The 18,634-nt window shown below is 44.8% G+C and overlaps 1 protein-coding gene and 1 pseudogene across 1 annotated transcript; both read left to right on the plus strand.

Annotated features, from left to right (window-relative positions):
* The first annotated feature begins 333 nt into the window (after positions 1–333).
* LOC121145322 (tripartite motif-containing protein 64-like) lies at positions 334–14,783 on the plus strand. The gene is made up of 9 exons (XM_040964048.1): positions 334–663; positions 1,248–1,343; positions 2,282–2,512; positions 3,417–3,439; positions 4,299–4,396; positions 4,931–5,273; positions 10,572–10,677; positions 14,177–14,199; positions 14,528–14,783. Exons 1-9 carry the CDS (start codon positions 334–336, stop codon positions 14,781–14,783), a joined length of 1,506 nt encoding a protein of 501 aa, XP_040819982.1.
* A 1-nt stretch (position 14,784) lies between these two features.
* Positions 14,785–18,375, plus strand: LOC121145248 (annotated as a pseudogene).
* The last annotated feature ends 259 nt before the right edge of the window (positions 18,376–18,634 follow it).

The following is an 18,634-nucleotide window of genomic DNA, read 5'->3' on the forward strand; positions in this document are numbered from 1 at the left end:
TCCTTGCTGGCCCTCCTAAGGAAATCTGTAACATACTTGAAACAAAGCTGATACTTGACTTATTTTCTTATCTATTGCCTTATAGACCTAGCTTGTGTCTGTACTTCTTAAATTGAGCTTTGTATGGTGCTTACTTAATAATGAGGATACCCAGAGCCCAAGTAGGACAGAGCTGCACACTCATCTTTGCTTTGTTGCCTCAGGAGAGAATTACGAAAATAATCTCTAAATTTACAGTGTCTGCAGAGAATCATGGATCCATTCATGTTACAAGAGTTCCAGAGCAATGTCACATGCAGCATTTGCTGCCAGTATTTCCTGGATCCTGTCACAATGGAGTGTGGCCACAGCTTTTGCCGACCCTGCATCTACCTGAGCTGGGAAGAAGGCTCATCGCCACTCTGCTGCCCAGAGTGTAGGCAGAAGTCAGAGAAGACAAACTTTAAAACCAACATAAGACTTCAGAAACTGGCCACTGCTGCCAGGATGGACAGAATGAGGCAGGTCCCCAGCTCACATGGGCAGGTCTGTGGTGCACACAGCGACGCCACAGGACTACTGGGTGACTTGGACAAGAACTTGTGCTGTGAGTCTGCCTCTGAATCTTCCAAAGCCAACAGACATGGCCACAGCCAGCTGCAGTTTGCTGCTGAGGAATCCAGGGTGAGTGATATCTAAACGGCTGGGCAGGATCACAGAGACCTCAAGTTGGAGAGAAAGATGTGGACTTAGGCTCATGGGTAGGTGAGAAAGACATTGTAGAGGTGGTCTCTTCACTATATGTCCCAAGAGGCTAGTATGTCCTTCAATGCTGTGGTTCAGTTTGGTCAAGTATCTGTGTTTGGGGGTTTTGTCTTGAAGAGCCAACTTGGAAACAGTGTCCATTCACCCTCAGTCAGTTAGGGTTGATACAGCCAGTGGTCTGCAACAGTGCCTGCTTCACGGCCAAGTCACACACACAGTTTCCTGCAAATGTTGTATACTGCCTTCAGGCTTACTTCAGAAATTGTATTGTAATCTTCTGTCATGTCCGGTGTTCTAGATATCATATGCAAAATTGGCTACTGTGTGACAATGTGAAGACATACTCTATATAAAATCACTAACAAAATACTAAAAAGGCAAGGAAAGGCAAGAAAGGAGTGGGAAGAAAATGGCCAGGCCACCATCATGTCCCACAGATCAGGAAGGGGAATAGTCACAATCTCATCTTTTTGTCTCTTAACCCTGAAATTATTATTTTACAGGGAACAATTCTAAAGGAAATGAATGCTTTATGGGAATTCATGGAGGAGCTAAAAATCCATATTCCTGAGGAAATAAGGAAGAAGAGTTCATTTATGGTAAGAATGAAAAGATTGAATACAATGAACATAACACCTTACACCTTTGAGCAATTTCCACTTCCTCTTCAAGGATAGTGATTTCCTCACACCCAAAGCAGAGTGTTCCAACGATAACTCTCTCACTAGCTGAAAGAGCTGGTGAGAAGGATACTAGAGGAAATCATCATCCCAGCTATTCCTGGTCCAACTTAGAAGTGTTACACAAATCTTCTCAGACACACAAATACTAAAATACCAAAAGAGAAATACATAGTACCAGTATGGAAAATAGAATAATTGCACAAATATCTGTGTGCTGTGTAATGTTTATGCATCAAAAGAAAAAAAAAACAGACAAAGCAGACATAAAGGCCAGGAAACAAATGGTATAGAAATGAATAGAATTAGTGATGCAAGTAGAACATTGATGAGGAAGAGGGTGAGAGAAGAGATGGAAAGTGAGACAGATATCTAGAGAGAGACCCTGAGTTCCTTCTGGAGTATATTTGAAGAGAAAAGACTAGAAGTGTGCAGAGGCATTCGTAGCACCCCACAACACCTAAGAAATGGTGTACTAACGCAGCATAAAATTGGTAAAGTATTCCTTGAGAGTTTTCCAGTATTTGAAGATACATGTGACAGAGAGGGAGAAATACAAACAGATATGTTCCATGTGCTGTTTCTCTTCCCAAGTGGGAGGAAGAGCCATGGCAATGTTAGGCTGAATGAGGCAGCCTGGCCCTGCACCTGCAGCCCTCATGTGAGCCATCAAAGGCACAAGCCCTTAGGCCATCCATGCTGCCTTAGCACATTAGAATGAGCAAGAGGTGAAGCAGAGAGGCTGCAACAGGTGCTCCTAGGGAAGGTAGGGTCAACTCAGCTAATGATATGAGATGTTTCAAACTCCTGTTAAGTGTGAAGCTATGCAATTCTCATAAGCTAATATCTCTCTACAGGAGTATGTGTCCCTAAGGGAGGAGATGATCAAGGCACAGTATCAGAAGATGCATATGCTTCTTCATGAGGAAGAAGAGCTGCACCTGCAGAGACTGCACAGCGAAGCACGGGAGCTTTTGCAGCAGCTCCAGGACCGTGAATCGAGCATGACCCAACACATAGATTGCGTGAAAGAAAAATACAAAGAGCTGGTTGAGATGTGCCACAAGCCTGACATGGAGTTACTGCAGGTGAGCAGGGAAGGGCCACGTTCAGAGACATGTGTGCTTCTCTGAGCAGGTGATCAGGACACTAAAATGTTAACTGCACCTATAGCTACTCGCAGCTGCATGGCACGTGTGTAATGAATGACTCAAAGATTTGATTGCCCGAACACTTAATTCTGCATGGGCAGAAAACCTTTTCTGTGTCTTTCTGATAATACATCGGATAAAATTCTCTACTTTATAATCAAAATGCTGCTCCCAGAAAAAGTCATACAGAAATGTGATCATGACAGTGTAACATGTTTCTTATCCATTCTGAAAATCAGCAAGCTTCCTGTGTTGAGCAGGATCAGCCATCAAAAGGTGAAAGGATTAGGAATTCATTTTTCTCTAAGGAAACTGCAGCCAGGACTCAAGAATATACTGATATTTAAAAGACTAATTTACACGACCCTGGACAATGCTATCCATTTGTAATTGGCTACCTAGAAAAGTATCCCCACTGCCTGCCTTTTGAGAACACTCTGAACTTTAATCTAAAAGCAATTGGCTGAAGAACTTGGAGGCTTTGCCCTTTGCTTGGGCAGGATCAGTCACCCATTGCAATGCACTCTGCTTTTCAGACAGCTCTCTTCTCTGCTTAGCACTGTAGTCAGAAGTGCTCAGCTCTCTCTAGGAATGATAGCTGGGACTTGATCTTCAGCCTACATCCTGTGGCATCTCTTCACAGCTTCATGCTGAGGTCCACCTATTTTGGGCTCACACTGGAATTCCTTCATGAGGTAGCTCAGGTTCTGTTACTTGCTGATGTTGATAATTCTTAGTAATTAAAGCAAACCACATTCACAAAAATGATGAGTTTTCCACAAAAGTTCAATGAAAAAGTTCTCCAAATTAACTGCTTTTTGTCTTTTTTTTTTCCTTTCAGAATGTGAAGACAGAATTGGAAAGGTGAGTGTAGAGCAACCATCTCTGATGGGTGAGAAATTGTGTCCCTGATGATGAGTCAGGTGCTTGTAATTTGCTCTTTTAACACAATTCTGTCAGTCTGTGTCCCCATATAGTGGAGCAGGGGTTCTCATCACTTTTCTCCTTGGTTTAAGTAAGTTTAGAAGTGGCTGACTTCAAATGTGGGAATGTATGGTTCTGCTTTCTGGAGTCGGCTTCACCCTGTCTGTCCTCTCTGCTCCTTCTGCTACTTCAGTATCTTAACAAACCAAGTGGTGGGAAAGTAATATGAGCACAGGAAAGAGGAGGATTCCTCAGGCTGGGAAGAGAAGGGAGGCTTTGCTCTTGGAAGTAGCAGTGAGCAGGCCTTGCTCTCTCCTAGAATTTCCCATTTTCAGAGCGGATCAGGGGGATCCTCTGACTCAGCTTCCCCAGGACCAGGGCTGCCAGGCTGGAATTGTTTTTCCTTGTGTGGCAGACATGCCCCAAGCCTCCTGGCTCAGATGATGTTTCGCTGATGTGCTGTTGGGGATGTCTGCTGGTAGATTGCCATAGATTATTGCCAGTGATTTAGGCTCTATAAGTTTGCCAGAACTCTACTTTCCCTGAAAGAGGGGATACTGGTAGAATCCGCATGCTGGCCAATATTTCAGGGATACAAACACCTTAGAAGATGAGGCAATTCGATGTGATGTGATATTCAGAACGATTAACCATTTATCACAATGAAGTAGTGAGTGAAATTTATCTTCAAAAACCTGCTAAATTAAGACCCTCAAGCAACATTGCTTGTGTACACTGTAGAAGTCTTTGTGACTGTGTGATTGCCCTTGCCTGAAGTGTCATGTGTTGTTCCTCACAGAGCAGAGCTCATACGGAGATACAGGCCCCAGCCAGTGGACCCTGTACTGACTTCTTGGAGCATCAGTGGACTTCGACAGATGCTGAATAATTTCAGAGGTAAGCATCAGCCTGCATCAGTCTAGCTCTCATTGCCTTCTTCAGTGTGTGGGACATGAGCCCTTTCCCAGATTAGTCCATGTTGCGCACCTGGAAACACAATAGGGTTTACTGAAATGTTATCTTTGCCCTTTGCTGAATCACTTTACTACAGTGATCCAAACTGAGCTTTGTAATGAAGCTTCTAAACAGAAAGATGATTTTGGGCTCAGTCGCAGGGAGCTGGGTTGCAAGTGCATCTGACTGGAAACAAATCGGCCCCATGAGGGATATAGGCTCCCATAGTCAATATTTTGATCTGCATTTTTCACTATAATGTAAATGATGTTTAGGCAAAAAAAAGTCCATAATCTTGGTAGCATGACAGCAACCTGAACATGTCCCTTCTCTTTTTTGTCCATGTTCTGTTTCTTGCCAGGATGACACTTGAGGTATTTTTATGCAAAAAAGAACGAAAGAAAGAAAGATCTGATTCTAGAACATGGAATTGGTATTTTATTGACTAGTTTTTGATTGTGTGCTTCTTTTTTGCAGTGTCTAATGGTTTGAAAAAGAAAGTGGCGAGTCGCTACCTACACCTTTCTGAGGATCTCAGATATCACATATTTGGAGAACACCGTGATGCTCCCAGTCAAGGCCCAAGAGCACAGAGTTTTGTTGCGTGGGGTGCACCGACCTTCCGCTCTGGCAAGCATTACTTCGAGGTGGATGTATCGCACTCCTCCAACTGGATTCTAGGACTCTGTAGTGATTCCAGCATAGATGACCCCGATACCATTATTAACACAGAGGGTGCATTTTTCCTTTATTCCATGAATCATGGTGATGGTCACATTCTCTGCACCAGTTCTCCATTTTTACATCACTATGTGGAGAGGCCTGTGGGTCAGGTCGGGGTGTTTGTTGATTGTGAATATGGAATGGTGAGCTTCTGTGATGTTTCCCAAAGTTCCCTCATACATTGTTTCCCTCCAAACTCCTTCTCCTACCCTCTGAAGCCCTTCCTTTGCATGGATACTCAATAAATTGTCAAATTTTATAATTGTTTTAGTTAACTGTCAGGGTGGATAATCTAACAGTGTTAAAATGTTTCTCATGGGAGACATCACAGTCTTTGTATGCCTTGTATCTAATGGAGGGTAGATTAATTGTAACCACTGTATGTTGCTAAATTGGACAACCACATGGAATGTATGAAACTTTATATGAAATTTAACTTTAATAAAGAATATTATAACCAATGCTTGTCTGATTCTAGTACCTGTTCAGCATCCCCTATAGGAATCCAACACCCGTTGATGAGCCAACAATTCTTAAAGGTCTCATATACAGGTGCTTTTGTCAAGAAATTGAGCCATCCTCCAATGTTTTGCTAGACCTTTTCAATAAAAATAAGTAAAACATAAATATAAAAAACATTCTGCATTTGGTCAGAAGTGCATTCTCATGGCAGAATTGCAAGGAGCACTTAGTTAGTCTTAATGCCCGTTTGAGAGAAACTGGTACAGAACAAATGCTGTATAGTATTCAAAATAGGATATTGTCCTAAAAATTCATTTCTCAGATCAAGACCTGTGTTTCAGAGACCACTGAATGTACTAACTTAATATATAAAAGAGGACCCACAATAAAAGCAAATGCATAGTTTAAAACAGTAAAGATGTACACGGAGCCAAGTGAACTACACCTCACAAGAGAGAACAGAAATCAGGATGGCGCACATGTCATGCCGAACGAGGCTCTTACACCAACTGGTCTGCATAAGCCATGGATACTAGGCCTCAGCATCGAAGGCAAAGGCTGAGACAGGTGAGAGGCTAAGCCAACTGGCTCAAAGCAGCCACTGGCACATGCGTAATCTATGGCTGGGAATTGACTCAGTTGGGGAGCTGTGAGAGTACACCCTTGCTGGGTTAGGCTTCCCACAGGAGAGTGCGGAGGCCAGAGTGGAGGCTGCATTCTGGTCTGGATATGGCTACAATCTCCCCTGACACCAGTATGGCCTGGGGATGGGAGCACAGATCTGGTCTAGACGTCAGCACCATCTGGTGCTCTGGAGAATCTGGGTAGATGTTGGCTGGACTAGGCCAGGTCTCTGCCCCTTCTGAGCCATGTATGAGCAGTGTCTGGGTATGGACAAGCCTTGGCTGGGGTGAAATATCATACACCAAGAACTAGAATGAACTGAAGGCCAGTAATGAGAGCTGGCCCATGGAACCACCAGTACACGCAAGACCTGGCATAGGGAGAGGTTCTGATGGAGGAGCTTGGGAAACTCCTCTGTCGGAACACAGTCCCTACAGGTGCATCATGATAGGCAGCAACCCGGACCAGGCCAGAGGAGGATACCCACCATCATACATATGGCATAGGTAGGGGGCAGACCAGGCTGAACCCATTCACGTCACCCACACAGAATAGAGTGTGAATCGGACCGAGTTTGGTTGAGACACAACCCAGTGCATATTATGGAAAGCCAAGTTGGCATGAGCCATACCAGATGTGGTTGCAGTGCCCAAGTAGCACATGTGAGAACCATGGGGTGAAGTGCAAAGCTGGCAGGCAGAATGTGTGCTCCTCTGCTGGACAACCACTCCCACTGGAAAGTGTGAGTTGGGATGGGGACAGACCAGATCAGGAAGGGCTACAATACTTGTGGTCCTCATGTGAGCTAGATCAGGAAGGGTCCGGTTGGGCTGACTACTACTATGGGTGCAAGCAAAAATTACAGTGGGTGAGGGTGGTTGAGCTTTGCTGCAACATCAAATGGCAGACTTTGGCACTGGGGGCTTAATCTGTCTAGCTAAACTCCAGAACCACCTGGAAATTGCATAATCCCAGAGTGGGAGTTGCCTAGTAGGGAGATAGTGGGCACCTTCCTCTTGGGTTACCACTCCCACTGAAGAATACAATAAGCAGCACAGAGGCAGATGTGGCTATGCAGGAAGCCACCCGCCAGTACATGTAAGGGACTGGGTAGTAGGGTTGGTAGGGTTGAACTACGCTTCAATGCCCACTGACATGTACGAGAGGTAAATGGGATGTGGGATAGACTGAACAAGTCTGCAGTACATACGGGCATGCATGGGAACCAGAGTAGGGGGCAGGCCTGGTGGGGGTTATGGAGAGTCACCCCAACTAGCCTGCAGCTCCTACAGGTTTGCTTAAGAACGAGTATGAAGTAGGTAGGATTGAGCTGGACTGCAACACCCATGGTTCGCGTGGAAACAGGGCTGAAAACAGAACAGACCCAGCAATTGCAATGACCAACATGTGCATAAACTGATTGGGGCGACAAAATGTGCCAGACCCTGTACTGGCAAATTCACACAAGAGTTAGGTCTGGGATCACCTGAGACGAAGTTTCTTTGGAGATCCCTCCGACTGAACTGCTGATTTCAGTACTCCAACCATGAGGAGACTATGTCAGCCCGTGTATTCTGAACAGGTTTCATCGCAATTGGAACGGCGAGATTGGCAGCAATTCAGAACTGTTGAACTATTAAAGCTTCTTGAGCAGGATGCTCGGAGTGTGCCTCACACTGGGGACCTGGGAGGCTGGATAGGGCTTCTTCCTTTGCTTCTCCCCTGATCCCAGCTACAGGGAAAAAAAGTGATGATATTAGTGTGGAAACAATGGCATTACCCCAACCATCAAAAGAGATGTACATTGAGAAGGAAAATTAGACACAAAGATCCTCGATCTGTTAATTCACTCCCCAAGTGCCTCTTCCTCTCTATATTACTTTATAAATACATGTATTTGTATCATGGGTGGCACTATGGTTCAACTAGCTCATCCTCCCTCAAGTGCTGGTATCTCATTTAGGTTGTGGTTAAATGAACAGATTTGCTGTGTCTGTTCTACTTGCCTTCCATCTCCCTGCTTGTGGCATGGGGAAGCAGTGGAGCACGTCACAAAAACCCGAGTTCCAATAACCACATAAGGAACCTGGAAAAGTGTGCTGGATCCTGCCTTTGGATCACATCACCTGTACTGTTTATGTCGATTTATTGGGAGACCAGCAGGAGCAAGATTATTCTCTCTGCCTCTACTCTGTGTAATCTGCTTTTACAACAACAAAACCTTATATATGTAAGTGACTACGTTAGTATATTTAAAGATTAATAGATAAGTTATGTGCTAATTATATTTTCAACTATTCCACACTGATCCAGGTGCCTGCCACTGACCAAGCATTTTGGGTGGAAGGAAATTTCTAGATTTAGGAGACCTAGAAGGACTTCCTGATACCTGGCCTTGGCCTGATCTAATCTAATAGGGTGGAGGCAATTGGAGAAGTAAGCCAGCAAGTGGATACATTTCTCTCTCTCTTTCTTTCTCTCTCTCTTTTTCCATATCTTTCATTCTAATCAATATTCCAAATCAATCATCCAACTAAAGAAAAGAAGAAAAGCAAGTTCAACACATGAATGTAAACATATTAGTTGATCCTGTCTGAAACACAAATCCAATATGTAGTTTAACCATTCAGTCAAGTATTCAGTAATGGTGGCAGTACATGGGGTATGGATTGTGAAATTTGAAATAGTAACAAATTTAAAGATTTCCAACAATTAAGTGAAACAACTCAAAAAATTCTCGCCTTATTGCCCTTTAGTATTTGAACATTAACAATGGGTCTTGACTAATTTTGATTGCATTCAGAATCCACTCTGCAAAATCAAAATTGGTTCACTCTACCAAGACTCAGGATATTTGAAGAAATATCCCCATCAACCAGACAAGTTCCTTCTTAAAGCAGAGGACAAGGCTACGATTCAGAGTGTCCACTCTTAGGCAACATCAAGGCTTTTACAGACCTGAGAGCACTCCCTGTGCATTGGAAGGTACTCTGGCATATGCAACAGTCAAAGCCTAGGGCAGCACACAAGCCGATGAGTGAGGTGAACAGTGAGTGTATTTTTGATTTGGTCTTAGTGTGGCAGAGTACAAGAATCAACTATGAATTCTTTTCCTTTAGGAAACTGAACTTGGACATCCTACACCAGGTTCAGCAAGAACACACTTGTGCCTTCTTCCTCAACTACATAGTGGACCCAGTCACCATAAGATTTGGGCATACATATGCGGTTATGGACGAGCCATGGCTGGGCTGAAACATCCAACAACAAGAGCCAGGTGAGTCGAAGGCCAGTCAGGAAAAGCCACTGTTCCTGCTTGGACAGGAGGTGAACTGAGTAGGGCTGGCTCATGGAACCCCTGGTATGCACAAAATCTGGCATTGGGAGAGGTTCTGATGGAGGAGCCTGGGCAACTCCTCTGACAGGACACAGACCCTGCGCGTAAGCGCAAAAAGCCTGACTGGAAACAGCCCAGAGTAGGCCACAAGAAGTTTCTCACTGGCATACATTAGGCATGGATCGGGGGCAGACCAGGCTGAATCAGTACACATCATCACTGGCAAATCTGAGCACCAGAACAGAGTGAGGGTCGAGCCAGGTTCGGTCGCAATAAAAACCAGTGCTCAATACAGAATGCCAGGATGGGGTTGTCTGTACCGGATGTGACTGAAGTGCCCATCCAGCACACATGAGAACCAGGAAGGGAGCAGGCAGCAGAGCCAGCAGGGGAGTAAGGGATGGTACCCCTGCTGGACAGCTACTCCCACTGGAGAGCATGAACTGGGATGGGGGCAGACCAGACGAAGCAGGACTACAACACCTGCTGCCTCTGCTTTCCCAAGAGGGCTGGGAGAATGATGAACTCAATGCTCATTAAAAATTTTAATTCCACATAATAGTGGTGGTCATTTTGGCAGAAAGAACTCAGAATGAGAGATTGCATCAACTACTGAGGGTGGTTCCTAAAGCTGCTATGGAGAATTATATTTACTAAACATGCAAACAAACAAGAACATCAGCATTGGAATTGATGGGGACAAAACATCAGTAGATTAAAATTGAGTTTCAGGGTACTAAACACATTAAATGGTAAGCATGCATGTTATTGAAAATAATTTTCCTATGATCACATTATACTTTGGCAGCTAATTATTAAATATTACAAAATGCATAATTTAAAGGCACTGAGGGAAATAATAGGTTCCTTCTACATGTAAGGATGTACTTTTATCTCAAAATTCTTAGTTGTCTCCATCACTTCTGGGTCTCATATCTAAACCCCTCAAGTTTCCCTGTTGCTCAAATTCAGATCTTTTACAGGAGACGCTGGTGAAGCAAATGAGATCATTTTGGAAACAGATGCTAGAAAACCAGAGGACCTGAATGAGCAGAGCATAACACTCTCTGAGTGGAAGGTGAGTAGGAGACCGTGTTTCCTTCTCAGCAGCCCGAGACAGACCTGATAGACAGTGGACATTCATCAACAGAGCCACAACACTCGGGTTCACAGGGAAGATTTTCTGATAACTGTTTGCATGGAATATGATGCTAAGAGTAGCCTGATGTTTAGAGAGAAAGGTGCACCCTGACTCAGAAAGGTTTCACATGATAATTTTAACTTGTCCAAGCATCTGAAGATTGCCAGTGATAATTCATTGACAAATTCTAAATACAAAGAAGTCACATGAAGTCTTTTGGGCTTGAGAGATCATCTTTTAAAAGACACTAGCACAGAAATGTTCTCTCAAGGTCTTTCAAGCATTCAAGTGCATGAAAATGGTGTGAGCAAGAATGGGATGGGCTCATTGTCCCGTTCCTAATGAGTAGACAATGAGGAAAGCAAAGAGAATAATGTGTGGTTTGTGAGAAACTTACTGTAGCAGGCTATATGCATGTCTTATTGTCAGAGGTTGTGAGTCCAAGTGAATGGGAGAGACTGAAGTGTAAACAGATGGAGTGACCTAGGAAATCTGTGTCCCCACATTGACATGTGACTTGGCTTTTCACGGAGAGAATCCACATCCTCTTTAAAACCCCTGTCTTATCCAAGGGACACTCCATGAAGATCAAAGAGCCTCCAGAAAGCTGACTGTGTCTAATTCCAAAAGAGAAACACACTTGGGACAGGATTCTTCAGCCTCAGCCACAGATGCACTACTGGCTTATTTGCACTGCAGAAACAGACTCTCCATTTCTTCCGATTGTCTTCAGTTGGGCAAAAGCTACAAGCAGCAGGGCACAGGTGCAGCTTCACTAGATGTACAGTTGGCTTTTCACTATCCCTGCTCTGGTCCCAGGACTGAGCATCCCAGAGCTCCTCCATCTCCACCTAGCGGCCTAGGGCTGCTCCTGCAGCTATCCCACAGGCACCTGTGGTAGTCCAAGGGAGGAGGAGATGGATGCAGAGCTGAGGGCGGGTCCAGGGCGTGGTTCTCAGACCTCCCAGCTCCATCCCAATCCTATCCACCTATGGCTGGGACTGGGCGGAACCGGACTCGCCCTGAGGGAGGATTCTGCCTGGAATCTCACTGTGCAGCAGCAGCTGATTCCAGAGAAACAGCAAGGTCAGGGAATTCGCAGAACTAGGATCTTGCCAGAAAGATACTCCAGCCAACAGCTAATTAATTCATCATGTAACTAAAAGGCCATTTCCACTGAACCTTAGGAGACCCACTCACTTCCAGCTGCAGAGTTTGGGAAAGAGTCTCAAGGACACTGCCTGAAGCTCTCCTGACCACAGGGTTTCTTGCAATTACAGAAGACGTTTTCTACCTCCTGCAAGATTTCTCATTGACCCCGCTGAAATCCCGTCCACTCTACAGACTGTGCTTCTTGTGGAAATTCATCCAAGTGATGGAACCAGAGGTTTCTCCGTCTGTCCACAGACTCTGCTGAGATGGAGACCTTGAGAGAGCAGACCCTGCCCTGCTCCCTAAGTCCCTGGGTCTGTCCTAAGAATCACCTGTGTGTGCTCACCACACAGAGGCAGCCTCTGTCAGAAATGAATTTCTGGCACAATCCTGCCTCGTTTTGTGTGTTTGTTTGTTTTGATGTTTTAACACGATTATTGAGGAAGAGCAAGGAAATGTAGAAGGCAGGTGCAGAGGAAGTAGGAAAGGAGGGAAATTTTACTAGGATCATGTGTGAATAAAGTGAATCAGTAAGTAACTAAGGGCTGCTCCAGCTGATCCTCTGCCTGCCACACTGGCTTCCCATATCGATGTGGCTTCTCCTATCGATGCTGGTGTGTATTATTATTATTATTATTATTATCTCCAATAAAGCTGCAGCAACTGCTTATAGTCTGAGGAATCAGCTTCTGCACCTGTGAGGGAGACCAAGAGAAGCTTCTGTTCCCTGGCTAGGATGAATTATGCACCTGCCATTGAAGCATTTGGAGAGTTAACCGATGGATACGAAAGCTTTCTCCCAGTCTCTGTTTGCATGGAATATGATGATAAGTATAGCCTGATGTTTAGAGAGAAAGGTGCAGCCTCAGAAAGTTTTCAGATGAAATTTTCCCGCTAGTACAAGCATATGAGAGTTGCCTATGAGTATTCATGGACAAATTCTAACTCCAAAAAATTCACATGATGTCTTTTGGGCTTGAAAGATCATCTTTTAAAAGACACTAGCAATGAAATGTTCTCTCCAGGTCTTTCAAGCATTCAAGTGCATGAAAATGGTTTGAGCAAGAATGGGATGGGCTCTTTGTCCAGTTCATAATGAGTAGAGATTGAATGACAAAAACAAGGAGAAAAATATCTGGCCTATAGGAATCTCACTATAGCAGGCCATATGCATGTCTTATTGTCAGAGTGTGTGAGTGAAAGTTAATGGGAGAGCCTGAAGTGGAAAGGGATGAAGTGACTTAAGAAATCTGTGTCCCCACATTGACATGTTTCTCCGCAGAGTGAGAATACCAGGGCATCTTCTGAGATGCTGCATCCAGGTCCACATCAGGATGAAAAACAACACATGGACACACTTCAAAAGTAACAGGATAGGATTTTCCAAAAACTTGAGGAAAGCAAAGCTAAAATGGTTCTAAAGTAAACACAACTAAGACAAATGTATAAAGAGCTGATGAAAATATACCATCAACCATAGGTGGAGCTGCCTCAGGTAAGAAATTAAATGTGCTCAGCTAGCCCTTTCATTTGATCACATTATATATATATACATATATACATATAGTGATAGTGTGTAAGAAAACACAAAATACATATTACCATATATATGCATATATACACACATATACACATATATGTATATATATACGTATTTTACTGTACATACATAATTATTTCTGTATTGAATTTACCTTTTCTTTGTGCATGATGCAGTTCCACAGGCTTCAGATGTCCCTTCCCTCATCCCTGAGTGCTCTACTTCCACTGATTCCTCCATATAATTACAGCAGTACAGCCCTTCACACACAGTCCTAAGTCCAAAGAAAGCATTTCCTTTTGAAATTGGCCTTTTTTAACTCATTCTCTAGAAAGAGAAAAAAGAATTGCTTACTCACCGAATGCCTGTATTTCCTCCACTGGTCACCTCAGAGATGTTTGCAAAGGACCAACATTCCGCCTCTATTATCAAATGGTTTTCCTCTCAGTTGCCCTTAACCTGAAGGGTGTGATCCTTTGGGGACAAGCTAGGAAGACACTAGCTACCAGCTAGGGGCTCCCTGAAAGATTCTACATTCTAAATTCCCTGCAGATTCTACATTCATTACCATTTGCTTGTGTGAATATGTTGGGAGGGGATAATCTTTACAAATTCAAAGGAACATGAATGTAAGAAGGAGATTGGGGTGAAGGTGGTTGGTAGTTGGTAGACTCAATGCCTGGGAGGGAAGAATAGCCCTTTCCTAAAGACATCTAACCTTTTGGTGGTGTTGTTGTTGTTCAGGATTTGGGCGACCTAGTAAAAAGGTATGTCTCAGCTCTGTGACAAAATCGGGTCACATGGGCCCGGCGCAATGGCCCAGCAGCTAAAGTCCTTGGCTTGAACGCGCTGGGATCCCACATGGCCGCCGGTTCTAATCCCAGCAGCTCCACTTGCCATCCAGCTCCCTGCTTTTGGCGCTTTGGGACCCTGCACCCATGTGGGAGACCTGGAGGAGGTTCCTGGCTCCTGGCTCCGGATAAGCACAGCACCGGCCGTTGCGCTCACTTGGGGAGTGAATCATCGGAGGGAAGATCTTCCTCTCTGTCTCTCCTCCTCTCTGTATTTCTGACTTTGCAATAAACATAAAAATAGCCCTGCCGCCGACGCTGCTACCGCCGCCACCGCTGCCACCGCCACCACCGCCGCCAGGACTCAGCTCTGGTGCGTGGAGCTGGGCAAGAGGCGCGTGGCGACGCGGCCTTGGGACTGTGCTGGCTCCAGTGACAGCAGGGAGCAGAGCGGCCCGGGCCCTGAGCGCGACTCCTCCAGGGGCCCTCGCCATCCTGCTCCTGCTGACGTGGCTGGCGCTGCTGCTGCTGCTGCTGTTGCTGCTGCTGCTGGCGGCTGAGGCGGCGAGGTTTATCATGTCCGGCCCTCGCTGCGCTGGCGGGGGCGCTGCCTGCACCAGCTCGGCGGCCGAGGTGGTGGAGCCCGCTGCCAGCGAGCTGTTGGAGGAGTGCTGCTGTGCGGACGCAGAGTGAGTCAAGAGGCTGGTGACGCCCCAGGGCGGGCAGGAAGTCCACCCGCTCCACTTCGCCGCAGGTTTTGGGCGGAAAGATGTAGTTGAATATTTGCTTCAGAACGGTGCAAATGTCCAAACACTAGATGATGGAGGCCTTATTGCTCTTCATACTGCATGTTCCTTTGGTCATGCTGAAGTAGACAATCTCCTTTTGCAACATGGTGCAGATCCAAATGCACGAAATAATTGGAATTATACTCCTCTTCATGAAGCCGCAACTAAAGGAAAGATTGATGTTTGCATTGTACTCTTACAGCATGGAGCTGAGCCAACGATTCAAAATACCGATGGAAGGACAGCACTGGATTTAGCAGACCCATCTGCCAAAGAAAGATGAACTATTGGAAAGCGCAAGGAGTGTCAATGAAGAAAAAATGATGGCTCTACTTACAGCATTAAATGTCAACTGCCATGCAAGTGATGGCAGAAAGTCAACTCCGTTGCATTTGGCAGCAGGATACAATAAAGATTGTACAGCTGTTACTGCAACATGGAGCTGATGTTCATACTAAACATAAAGGTGATCTGGTGCCATTACACAATGCTTGTTCTTATGGTCATTACGAAGTGACTGAACTTCTGGTCAAGCATGGTGCATGTGTAAATGCAATGGACTTGTGGCAATTCACTCCTCTTCACGAAGCGGCTTCTAAGAACAGAGTTGAAGTCTGTTCTCTTCTCTTAAATTATGGTGCAGATCCAACACTGCTAAATTGCCACAATAAAAGTGCTATAGATTTGGCTCCCACACCACAGTTAAAAGAAAGATTATCATACGAACTTAAAGACCATTCATTGCTGCAAGCTGCACGAGAAGCTGATGTGACAAGAATCAAAAAACATCTGTCCTTGGAAATGGTGAACTTCAAGCATCCGCAGACACATGAGACGGCATTGCACTGTGCTGCTGCATCTCATATCCCAAAAGAAAGCAGATATGTGAACTGTTACTGAGAAAAGGAGCAAACATCAATGAAAACACTAAGCAATCCTTGACTCCTCTGCTTGTTGCATCTGAGAAAGCTCATAATGATGTTGAAGCAGTGGTGAAACCTGAAGCAAAGGTCAACGTTCTGGATAATCTTGGTCAGACTTCTCTACACAGAGCTGCACACTGCTGTCATCTGCAAGCCTGCCATCTCCTTTTGAGCTATGGGTGCAATCCTAACATCATATCCCTCCAGGGCTTTACTGAATTACAGAAGGGAAATGTGCAGCAAGGGAAATGTGCAGCAATTGGTTCAAGAAGTTATTCCATTGGGTAATTCAGAGGCTGACAGTGGCTGGAAGCTGCAAAAGCTGGAGATGTAGAAACTGTGAAAAAACTGTGTACTGTTCAGAGTGTCAACTGCAGAGACATTGAAGGGTGTCAGTCTACCCCACTCCAGCTTTTGCAGCTGGATACAACAGGGTATCTGTGGTGGAGTATCTGCTACGACATGGGGCTGGTGTGCATGCTAAAGAAAAAAGAGGTCTTGTATCTTTGCACAATGCATGTTCTTATGGACATTATGAAGTTGCAGAACTTCTTGTTAAGCATGGAGCAGTAGTTAATGTAGCTGATTTATGGAAATTTACACCTTTACATGAAGCTGCAGCTAAAGGAAAATAGGAAATTTGTAAACTTCTCCTCCAGCATGGTGCAGACCCTACGAAGAAAAACAGAGATGGAAATATTCCTTTGGATCTTGTTAAAGATGAAGATACAGATATCCAAGATTTGCTTAGGGGAGATGCAGCTTTGCTAGATGCTACCAAGAAGGATAATGTAAATTGTCGTGATACCCAAGGCTGACATTCAACACCTTTACACTTAGCAGCTGGTTACAATAATTTAGAAGTTGCAGAGTATTTGTTGCAACATGGAGCTGATGTGAATGCCCAAGACAAAGGAGGACTTATTCCTTTACATAATGCAGCATCCTATGGGCATGTAGATGTAGCAGCTTTACTAATAAAGTACAATGCATGTGTCAATGCCACGGGCAAATGGGCTTTCACACCTTTGCACGAAGCAGCCCAAAAGGGACTGATTTATTGTTGGCCCACGGAGCTGATCCTACTCTTAAAAATCAGGAAGGACAAACACCTTTAGATTTAGTTTCAGCAGATGATGTCAGCGCTCTCCTGACTGCAGCCATGCCCCCTTCTGCTCTGCCTTCATGTTACAAGCCTCAAGTGCTCAATGGTGTGAGAAGCCCAGGAGCTTCCACAGATGTTCTGTCTTCGGATCCATCCATCTCATCAAGTCTATCTGCAGCCAGCAGTCTTGATAACTTACCAGCGGGTTTTTCTGAATTATCTTCGGTAGTTAGTTCAAGTACAACAGAAGGTGCTTCCAGTTTGGAAAAGAAAAAGAGGTTTCAGGAGTAGATTTTAGCATAACTGAGTTTGTAAGGAATCTTGGACTTGAGCACTTGATGGATATATTTGAAAGAGAACAGATCACTTTGAATGTACTAGTTGAGATGGGGCACAAGGAGGTGAAGGAGATTGGAATCAATGCTTATGGACATAGACACAAGCTCATTAAAGGAGTTGAGAGACTTATCTCTGGACAACAAGGTCTTAACCCATATTTAACTTTGAATACCTCTGGCAGTGGAACAATTCTCATAGATCTGTCTCCTGATGATAAAGAGTTTCAGTCTGTGGAGGAAGAGATGCAGAGTACAGTCCGTAAACACAGAGATGGAGGCCATGCAGGCGGAATCTTCAATAGATACAATATTCTGAAGATTCAGAAAGTTTGTAATAAAAAAACTATGGGAGAGATATACTCACTGGAGAAAAGAAGTATTTAAAGAAAACCACAACCATGCAAATGACAGGATGCTGTTTCATAGGTCTCCCTTTGTGAATGCAATTATCCATAAAGGCTTTAGTGAAAGGCATGCATATATAGGTGGCGTGTTTGGAGCTGGGATTTACTTTGCAGAAAACTCCTCCAAGAGCAATCAGTATGTATATGGAATTGGAGGAGGTACTGGGTGTCCAGTTCACAAAGCAGGTCTTGTTACATTTGCCACAAGCAGCTGCTGTTTTGCCAGTGACCTTGGGAAAGTCTTTCCTGCAGTTCAGTGCAATGAAACTGGCGTACTCCCCTCCAGGTCATCACTCAGTCACTGGTCGACCCAGTGTCAATGGCCTAGCATTAGCTGAATATGTTATTTACAGAGGAGAGCAGGCTTATCCCGAGTACTTAATTACTTACCAGATTGTGAGGCCTGAAGGTATGGTTGATGGATAAATAACTGCTTTAGAAAACTAATTCCACTGAGCCTAAAATCACCGAAACAGTCGGTGGCCTCTACTTTAACTTGTTTGTTTGCTGAAAAAGTTATCTTGTCCACAGATCTGTAGCAGAAGGCTAAAAAAGAATGAAGCAAGTTTAACATTCTGAGTTGATAGAGCTTTAATAATGTACAGTGTTGGGCCTGGCGCGGTGGTGACGCAGTGGTTAAGGTCCTTGCCTTGCACGCACGGGATCCCATATGGGCGCCGGTTCTAATCCCGGCGGCCCCGCTTCCCTTCCAGCTCCCTGCCTGTGGCCTGGGAAAGCATTCGAGGACAGCCCAAGGCTTTGGGACCCTGCACCCGCGTGGGAGACCCGGAAGAGGCTCCTGGCTTCGGATCGGCATAGCATCGGCTGTTGCGCTCACTTGGGGAGTGAATCA

The sequence above is a fragment of the Ochotona curzoniae genome, unplaced genomic scaffold, assembly GCF_017591425.1.
Source record: "Ochotona curzoniae isolate NIBS_2020 unplaced genomic scaffold, NIBS_Ocur_1.0 scaffold_3223, whole genome shotgun sequence".
In the NCBI taxonomy this organism is placed as follows: Eukaryota; Metazoa; Chordata; class Mammalia; order Lagomorpha; family Ochotonidae; genus Ochotona; species Ochotona curzoniae.